Source organism: Poecilia formosa, unplaced genomic scaffold (genome assembly GCF_000485575.1).
Source record: "Poecilia formosa unplaced genomic scaffold, Poecilia_formosa-5.1.2 Scaffold707, whole genome shotgun sequence".
Taxonomy (NCBI): domain Eukaryota; kingdom Metazoa; phylum Chordata; class Actinopteri; order Cyprinodontiformes; family Poeciliidae; genus Poecilia; species Poecilia formosa.
Genome location: NW_006800646.1, coordinates 145,779 through 156,294, shown reverse-complemented (window position 1 = coordinate 156,294; position 10,516 = coordinate 145,779). Strand labels below are relative to the sequence as shown.

General features: G+C 36.0%; 1 protein-coding gene and 1 long non-coding RNA gene across 2 annotated transcripts in view; one reads left to right on the top strand and one right to left on the bottom strand.

Moving 5' to 3' along the window:
* The window catches only part of LOC103131004 (heat shock 70 kDa protein 12A-like), a 44,421-nt gene that overhangs the window by 9,179 nt on the left and 24,726 nt on the right, over positions 1–10,516 (top strand). The window contains exon 4 of the mRNA XM_007542541.2: positions 6,272–6,370. Coding sequence (XP_007542603.1) covers positions 6,272–6,370 — 99 coding nt within the window. The remainder of the gene's footprint in view (positions 1–6,271; positions 6,371–10,516) is intronic.
* Positions 4,242–10,516, bottom strand: part of LOC107834659 (uncharacterized) — a 15,337-nt gene continuing 9,062 nt past the window's right edge. Inside the window, exons 3-4 of the long non-coding RNA XR_001660467.1 lie at positions 9,077–9,079; positions 4,242–4,366 (exon numbers count right to left, since the gene is read on the bottom strand). This is a non-coding gene — a long non-coding RNA (uncharacterized LOC107834659). The remainder of the gene's footprint in view (positions 4,367–9,076; positions 9,080–10,516) is intronic.

Sequence of the window (10,516 nt, the reverse complement as noted above, 5' to 3'; positions counted from 1 at the left end):
GGCCCAATAAGAAGCAATTGATCCTCACAGCACAATATTTATTAAGAAAAATGTCCTTACACTGCAGCAAATAAAAGGTCACACATTGCTCACACACAAAACCTAAATCGAAACTACTCAAGATATACATAAGTGAAAGATAACAGATGACCTTGTGGAAGATCAGATCCTGCTTGTGGTCCACAAATTGAAGGAATCTCAACAGATCAACCATTCAATTAGACAAAACAGCAGGAAAGAAAGGGAAACGTGAGAGACCACTCAATACAAGTCTTTTTATCTCAGGCAACAGATCCATGGACCAAAATTCAATGAACAGATTGACTGAATAAACCCTATAGATCCACAGAAAGAAAACTCTGGTCAGATTAGTTGATTTCAGGTTTGAATGTCATGACAGCAAAGTGCTACAAACGATCTCATAGCATGCAGTGGGGAAAGGAAGAGTTAAAAACAGGCAGACACAGGTACATGTCAAGAGGATGAGGAAGTGGGAGAGGAGATTAATTCAATGCACGGTTGGAAAATAAAAACTATTTGGGACCAGTCTAAGATTTTATTCTTATTTTCACCGTTGCGAAACAATCAGCTTGGTTCTAAAAGACTGAATATTTAATAATTAATTATTACCAATTATTAATGAGGGCAATGATTTCAACCATAATTAAATACTGCAAGCAGCCTGGAACAACCCTCTGAGCTCAGTGCAGCTACGGCCTCATGGCAACTGTACAGTTTCTGGCAACACTGCTTGCTCGCCAGCATCTACAGTCTTCGCAGTTCCTGTACACGTCTGTTAGGCAATGTGCATTGATGTGTTCAGCAGTGCTCTCTGACGATGTATAAAAAATCTGTTGCAGATTAGCTGATGTAGTAAAGAGATATGTGGAGTCAAATTACAATTTAATACTATTGGGCTCTTTAGAGATTCACAAAAGTCAAACATAAAAAGCTTGGTGCAAATCAGATGATGCATGTATGATTTACAAACAACCGTATGCATATGGCAAGGGATCCTTCAGTGGCCAACAGGTGCAAATGCGCAGGAACAGAGAAAACATGCAAACAAAAAAAAGACACCCGCACAAATGAAATGCAGCAAACATAAAAATAGACGCAAACAAAAAAGAATACAACCACAAATGAAATGCAGCAAATAAAAAAGAGACGCAAACAAATGAAATGCAGCAAACAAAAGAAAAGATGCAAACAAAAAGTGCTGAAAACCGGAAGTGCTCCAGAAGTGCTGTATTATACTTAAAATTACACAAAATTATTTTTTACAAAGTTTTTAGGCGAGAATGTAGATGTATAGATCTGAAATATTTGCTCAGTTCATCAATAAATCACTTAATTACAATATTGTTCCGACGTTTTCGGAGATGTCTGCTCCCGCTGCATTAACAGCCAGCTCCCCTCGCCAGCTGTCAGCTGGCCGGGCGCTCCATGTTCGGTACACCGAGAGAGAATCCATGTCTCCCGGCAAATTGTTTTAAAAACTCCCGATAGTTTTCCCCTATGAGTGGAGGTGAAACACAGATATTAAGTCAGGTAATAGCTGTTAAATTTTTTGTTTCACTAAAGTATTTAATTTATTCCTGAGCAAATGGGTTTGACTGATTAAAGCTAAGCTTTGCTGCATTTCATTTGTTTGCGTCTCTTTTTTTGTTTGCTGCATTTAGTTTGTGGTTGTATTCTTTTTTGTTTGCATCTATTATTATGTTTTCTCCATTTCATTTGTGCGTGTCTTTTTTTTTTTTTTGCATGTTTTCTCTGTTGCTGCGCATTTGCACCTGTCGGCCACCGTAGGATTCCCTAGTATAAAAAAAGTATACTTTAGTATACAAAATGTTAACATACTTCAGCATACTTTGATTGATATACTTAAACTGTACTATTTTGGAACAACTTTTTTTGTGTTTAGTATATTTTAATAGTATTTAAATAGTGTTCAATTACAATTTTTAGTACTTAAACATACTTTTTTGGAACAACTTCAAGTTGCACTTAGTGTTCTTTAAGTATACTTTTTTATGTACTATTCAAGAGTTTGATTAGTATATTTTGAGTGGAAGTCCAGGAGGAAGTGCGTTCAGACCCCAGCAGGTGAAGTGATGCTAATTTAAGTGAAGTGAAACCCCTGATTTAGATCGGAGCAACCACGACGATCTAAATCACATTACAGGATGATTGGTTACGAAATCACCAGCGACAATCTTACAACGTCCAACGAGCTAAGATTATCTTAAGGGAAAAATGGGGGCAAAAAGTCGTGTAGTATGAACTATTGCATTAGTTAGTCGGATGTCCCCATCTTCTCTATCTAAATCTAGTGATTACTGAAGGGCAATATAGTATACAGACTTTATAATCTGCTCTCTTTTGGTTGAATGCAGTATTTATTTCCACTTTGGCTTTATGTTGCTTAGTTTTTATTCAAGTGTGTTTATTGTTAATGGAGACTGAGAATCCATTTTATTTTTGGTTGTTTTGTTTATTTAGTTTATCAATTCCAGTGTTATGTGTTTTTTTTTTTAATGAAGTGTATCTAACTATGGCAGGAAATAGCATACATTATTATGTCATTTCCATTAAATCAGTGTCAAAAGGTATTGAAACAATATTATCGTTTATCGCAACAATTTTTTAGACAATTAATCGCTCAGCAAAATTCGTTATTGTGACAAAAAAAACATGAAAGTTATTACTTTAAAGAACAAAAATTATAATTACATTGTGCTTTCAATATATTACCATTTTACTAACACTTTATTTGATTGGGTGTGCATAAGACTGACATGACACTGTCATAAACATAACACCTGTCATCCAACTTTTAAAGCAAATTCTCCTTAAAATTGTCATTATTTACTGAATGACACTTCATGACACCGTTGGTATGTTCCTAACATGAGACAGGAAAGTCTTTAGGTTTTCTAACACCTGATTTCTTTCATCTTCATTTGCTTAGTTAGACTGCAAACATATGTTGAAGATAAAATCATTGATGAACATGTTAGAACAACAACCTCACAATATCAAAGTCTCTTTGTCTTATGGAGCTTAATTAAAACCAGGTTAGTTTATGAATTAAAGTATAAATCGCAACAAACAACCTCCATACTGTTATAACATGAAGCTGAATGATTGCTATAGTAATAATCATACAAGTCACAATAAAATTTATAAATTATTTAAGAAACCAACGTAAGTTATATATCTTTACTGCACTGTTTATAATTAAATGAAGATAATTAATAAGCAAACTTACCACCAACTAGCAACACTTAGCAGCCATCGTTCCTCCGGGCTCCTTTTGTGACACATTTCATTTCCATCGGTTGTTGTCCCATTGTGTTGTCGTCTAACTCGGACTAGGACGTCACCAGCTTGAATTTACCAAAATTAGTAACTATTGTCAAGACCCTCTACTTTTAAGGCAATATTATGCGAGTAAAAATGGTGAATTTGAACAGCGTCTGTTATCTTCCCTGCGTTCAAGTTTTTTCTTCTCTTTGTGGCGTTTTTTTAAATAAATGAAAGTGTGCAATACTGCCACCATCTGGTCTGGAGTATGAACTGGAGCTAATGTTGTTGACTTATAGATCTTACATCATACATCTGAAAATGTATTGGGCAAAGCCAACTTTCGTGTTTTTGTTAAAAAACTGAAAACAACAGATCATATTCGGAGAGATGTAAAGCTGAAGATATCTGCTACATTTATTGTTAAGGACAAGTATTATTTTTGTAATAGCACCTCTGTCACTAAAGTGTCAATGTTTGATATTTTGAGGCATGAACACATTAGTTACTTTGTTATCAACATTATATCAGGATTATAATTTTTTTATTCTTTGCCATGTTAACAAAGTAGTAAAAGATTATTAAAGCACCTAAAAGGCATACTTTATTAGCCTAAACACTGAGATGTAATTGAAAACATACTGAAATTAATAATTTAAAGCGTGAAGTGGATTTCAAAAATGTCTATTTCGAGAATATATTTTAAAATATACACAAAATGTATTTGACAGATATTTTAAATATCTTTTATATATACACCTGAGCAAGTGTATATTTACGGTTGGGCAAATACATATTTTGTTCACTTAAAGTATACTTTTATTTTGTTTGGTGCAGCTCAACTTGAAACTGTGGAATTTAGATCCAAACGTGTGGCAATGGCGTTAAAGGTCACTTCACCACGCCCACCTGCTCCACTGAAATCAGTTGGTGTTGGACACCCAGTCACACCAACATGTCTTCTGTCTCTGGACACAGTTTTATGTTGATTTGGTCAAAGGGGTCAGATAGTGACTGTTCACAGTAAAACATGACACTTCCTGTTTTCAGGGGGCGTGGCCTAAGTGATGTCATCATTTGACTATTGGGTATTGTAGGCAGTGATGTCAGACCACTTTTTTGACCACTTTTTTCAGTAACTAGTAATCTAATGCGTTGCTTTTTCTAATACAGTAGTCAGACTACAGTTACTTAACAAAATCACTTTGCGTTACTATGTTCTTTTGTAATTTAATGTTATTTCCTCTACGCATCTTGGGGAGCGACCGCTGCGACATTATCAGCAGCAACAGAAACGTAAACAATGGAGGGAGAAGTGAGATGAGCATTTCGTTGTTGGAAAAACAGGAACTATTTTGAGTTTCTGTCACCAAGTCCGATTATTATAAGCGGCTTTGGGCTTGTTTTGTTTCTAAAGTCGTTTGCAGATTTAATGAATTGCACTTTTTGGGCTCGTTTTTGAACGTGAAGGTACTCATTTGGGCTTGGAAATAAGCAGAGACCCATAATAAATCCCAGAATTTGCCTGTCATCCAGGTTGTTTACGTCAGATTCTCCCTGTCCATCATTTCCCGGATGATTCGTCCTGCTGTGTCTTTGTTAATGTGAAGTTAATCTATTTGCTGCGAATCACGTTGATCTTTGCGTTGCGCTCCATTAAACTGCAAACATTGAGATTAATATAAGCAGCACAATAAACGTGAAAACAGCCATGAATGGACATGTCCATAAAGTTGTGCAGCTAAACGCCACTATAATAATTAATATTAAGATAAGTGTCACAAATCTGTGCAGAAATGTATTAAGTTGTGGAGCCACAGCAGGAGCACTGTGCTGCGCTCCGAGAACAAATAGGGCCGTAACACAGAATCTGGACGCTGGGGTAGGGGGATGAGGGATTTAAAATCCTTCTTGGAATTTTCCAGACAATAGTGGAATAGTGGAAAACACAAATTACAAACTTTTTTTTTGCACTGTTGTAACCATTAAACACTCTCCCCTTCAATTCAACCACATAAGTGGAGAGACATTGTTGATGTTACCATTATAAAATAACTTGCAATTAAGTATTGGCAAAGATCAATGTAATTTTCACAGGTGGTGGAGCGTTTTGTTAGCAGCTGCTGAAAGAAACTAAAAAAGTTACTTTTAACGTAACTTAGTTACTTTCCAAATCAAGTAGTCAGTAATCTAACTAAGTTACTTTTTCAAGGAGTTGTCAGTAATCTGATTAAGGTTACTTTTTCAAAGTAAGTATGCCATCACTACCTTCCACAGAAACTTTAGCAAATAGGATAATCCGCAAATAGCATTAGTGCTGTCAAAGTTGACGTGGAAATTGGGCATTATCACAAATTACTTTTAACAGCATTTTTTTTTCACATGCAGTAAACACAAGTTTCTGTACTTTTTTAGAACTCATCTGCTCTGTAGTTTCAGCATTATTTCCTTCTCAGCTTCAGCTGTTTCTCTATGGAGCTAATCTCCTGTTTCTTCAAAAAGTCGTCTCTTTTGGAAACAGCTCCACTCTTTCTCCATCTTTTCTAGTTTGTACTCTGCTTGAGAGCATGCAGAGCAGCTGTGGGCACCACTTAATCGTGGCTAAAAAGGAGAGAAACAGTATAAACTTGTGGAATTATTTTATTGTTGTAGACAAAAAAAGGTAGGTAAGAATCATTCCACATGCAATAATTCACTACTAAAGAGGGAGAGTATTTTCTGTTCATATTATGTCGTTGCAAATTAAACTCTGTAGTATTCAATAAGTAAAACAGAGAAAAGTTAGTACTTTAGAACTCACCTTACTGATTAATAAATAAAAAAAAAATCCATAAAAAATATCTTTTGGGCTTAGTAATATTAAAAAAAACAGGCTTAGTAATACGTTTTTAAAACAAATTCCTACAAATAGCTTATTAATGTGCAATCATTAAAGCGATCTTACAAGTTTTTTGTTTGTCAACAGAGACATTTCCATCATGGACCAAAGGTTTCCTGGTTCTTCTCGTCTTTCTTCTTGTTTTTGGAGGCTTTTTGTTTCACTTCCGGCAATATCTTCAGTCAGGTAAGTTTTATTTTATAATACCTAAAAGGCTAACAGGTTCCTCTTAAGGGTTTGTGAGCGTTTTTAAAAATAAAAAAAATTTTAGTATCAGAAATTATTTGTTGAAAAAAGACAGATGTAAATAAAAGCATACAGCTATAAAAGCTATTTGCAATTTAAATCATAAATAATCCAGCTCCAATCTCTCACCTATAGTCACTGCTGTAAGACTGACACAATATTGATGTCTTGAGTTCATTTAGCACAATTCAGCATTCTATCCTTAAAGACAAGCTAGTTCTAATGGGAATTTAGTCTCTTTTCAGGGAGCCAGCTCTCTGGGCTTGGCTCAAAGAAGAGTACATACATACCTTGGCAAATAGTAATATTTTATATGATAAATCCTTTTGCATTCAATGTTCTCTATATGAGAAGCTTTATGCTTCCTTAGATCATTTTATGCTTTTCTTCTGTTGTGAAAGCAGACATTCTTTCTTTGTATATTTTCTATAATAGCTTTCATATTTAACAAAAACAAATTAAAAACACTGGAAATAAAACTACCAAACACAGACTCATCCATCCATTATCTTACATGCTTATCCCTGGTGTGGTCATGAGGCAATCATGCACACACACGCACACGCGCGCGCACGCACACAGACACAGACCTTAGGAGAATATAGAAAGATCAATCAGTCTAACAGTCATATTTTTGGACTGTGGTAGGAAGCCAGAGTACCTGGAGAAAATCTACCCATGTATAGGGAGAACATACAAACTCCACTCAGACCCCGGGCCAATATTCCAATCAAGGTCCTTGTTGCTGCAAGGCAACTGTGAGGTCAACTGCACCACTGGGCAGCCCACCCAAACAGACCCATAATAATAATAATAATAATAATAATAATAATAATAATTTATTAGAAAATATACTTAATTTTCAGCCAGACGCTGCTTCACTTACAGGTGAAGCTATATTTCTGGGTTTTTGTGACACACTCTCCTCCTCACCACTGTCTATTGACTGAGGGGATGGACTAATGTGTTTTCACATAATGGCATAATCCCATATCCTCACACGTGATTGGCCACAAAGCTGCTAACGGAGGCTAATGCATGAGCTGTAGATCCGAGGCTGTAGTAAATTGCGCACTCTTCAGCCTTAAGAAAAATATTGTGCTTAACTACGTGCTTTCTCAAATTAGACATGTTTCCACTGCTGGCCTTGAACTTCACGGCGCAAATATTACAACGAGCGTAATTTGCATCGCATTTTAAAAAGTGGAGCCATTACTTTGAGCGATTTCTATCGGTCATGCTTACTTTGTTTACAGAACTAGCGGTTGCTGACGTCATTACACTCTTGCTATGCTGCATTCAGGACAACCATAGAAAATCCGCCACTCTTCATACTGTCACAATGATGCATTTAGGTAACGAAACATGACACTTTTTTTATTTTACTAGGTAGTACCAACAGAATTCTAAGAAGTGATTTAAAATGTTCGACTGTGGGCAGTTCTAATCTGGAAAGGCAACTTATTCCAGAGAATAGAAGCAGCAATAGAAAAGGCTTGTCTTCTTTGCTTTTAAGTCGAGTCCAAGGGACTTTACAACAGCAGTTTCCAGACGTGTAACTTCATGCCAGACATTGGACTGGATTTTACTTCAATGTCATTTGAGAATGTTAGTTCCTCATTTTCAACAGGGCAGTTATGCAGGTTGAAAAAGGTTATAATTTTGGAGAAACATCAATATTTCCTCAAAATAAGAGACACATGTTTGATAGAGAAAAAGCCAGCAAGTTGCCTCTCAAACTCTGCGCTCAAGGCAAGATGCCAGAGATCACCAAACAATTTTTTTTTTAGTATTGGACAATTAATTTAATAACACAATTGTCACAGTTAAATACTTAATGAAATATTTTTGTCTTATTTAATGACCGATGTTTTGGTGACCCAGCTAGCAATCAAATGGTCAGACTACGTCTGCCAAACGTAGTCTGAAAGTCGAATGTCAAATGCTCGGACTTGACGTTCTCCAGGAATTGTCTGAAAATTCGTGCATTATTGAAAAAAATATTTATTTTTTGCTGTATTTTTATTTAATCAATTTCAATATCTTTATTAAGACCTTTATGGTGGCTAATATTTTTGACAAAATCTCTATTTTTGTCTTTTTAGAAAGTCTGCATTTCTGAATCTTGTCTGAAAGTCTGAACATCCGTGTGCGACATTTTTATATGCCGTTACTAACTTCAATATCACATTTAGACACTAGGGGGCTCCGCGCCTTGCCAAGCATTATTTGAACTCTGTTCAAAAAATGGTTATGTTAATGATAAAATGATAGCTCTCATTTTCTTTTCTGCATAATCTACATTGCATTTATTCTAACATATCTAGGGTTGCCACCCGTCCCGTAAAATACAGAATTGTCCTGTAACTGACTGTTAAGTGTAGCGTCCCGTATTGAACCGATTCAGGACGCGATTTGTTCCGTATTCTACAAATGTGTATGTGTAATAATAAAGAAGTTATCCCCAAATACACAGCAAATTTGAAAGTGTTCCATCAACTCCTACAGAGTTAAATTCAACATTTTGAAAGTGTCTATATTGGTCCACTCTGGACGGCGTAGAAATTACACTTTTGAAAGTGTTATTTGTGATATAGTTGAATCAACACTCACAGTAGTTGAAATTAAACATACATCAGTGTTGACTTACTCAACATTAGTGTTTATTGTCAAACGTTAATACTACGAATGTGTTAATCTAACACAGAAGTGTAAAGTATATATTAACATAGAAATCTGAGTTTTGAAATACTAGTGGCAGGGTGTGCTGTGGTGGTGCAGGGGTTAAGCACAACCCACATATGGAGGCTCTAGTTTCAATGTGGCTGTCGTGGGTTCGCTTCCCGGTCTTCCCATTCTCATTACTCACTTTTTTTTTGTCAATTTATTACCAAATAAAAGCCACTAGAGCAATTAAAACCTTTTTTTCCAGAAACTTCTGGCCATCAATAATCCCCAAATTCATTTTAAGACATTAGATGCCACATTAGATGCTACAAAAACACCAGCACCAGTTGCAGTATGTAATCTACTTTTATTTCAAAACATCAAACAGCACTGACAGCAATATACAACAAAGGTCATACATTCATGGTACTTTGCACTGAAGGTGAAGTGTACTTTGAAAGTTCATTAGAAGTGGCCATGGATGGTCTTGTGATCACTGATGGTGAAGTGTCTTTGGTGCTGCTCTTGTTTTTGCCAGCATGAAGGAGGAAAACTTTCAGCCTGGAAGGAAAAACAGGAAATATAGCAGAAACATTAGGATAATAAAACTAATCACACCCACCTGTGTGTGTCACTGTCATATTCATTCAAATTACTCGGCCCACCTGGTTTACAAGATAAAGCATAAAAAAGTCAGAAATAATTACTAAAGAAATTAGTCACCTTATAGAAAAATTTTGGACAGCATTAAAAGTTGTGCCAACCTGTCTGAAGAAATGTGTTGGGAGTCATCATAACAGGCTTCAGTCACCAACATGACACACTAACAAAGAAAAAACATTTTGGCAGATTTTAGATATGCCACAGGTACAAAATACCGGAGTCAAATGGGTTAATTACCTCCTCATTGTGTACAGTCCTGCTCATCATTATTGGCACCTCTTCATGATTTGCATAGCTGAGTGAATATCTTCAGAAATAAATGGAAATGTTCAAAACTTATATCAGCAGGATCTTTCAATTTGAGGTCCAAAGTAATTTAACAAAGACAATTACCATTTCAACATAAATGTTTTAATTCCAAAGGACAAAACAGAAAACTAGCATGTGCACTAATATTGACACCCCTCTTTAATATTTGGTTGCGCAGACTTTGGCAGCAATGACAGCCTCCAATTGTTTCTTATATTCATCTATAAGTTTCTGTCATGAGTTGCGGTTGGGGGTGGTGAGGAGAAACGCAGAGAACCCAGGTATGGTGAAGATGATAGTTTAATGATAAATTCACAGTCCAGGACAGGCAGCACGGCAGCAAATTAGCACACAGCTAATACCGGTAGCAACTGACATAAAGACTGACACGAGAAACCTCAGGACTATACAGTTCAACTGAGGAAACTGGCTGACTGACGTAAGACA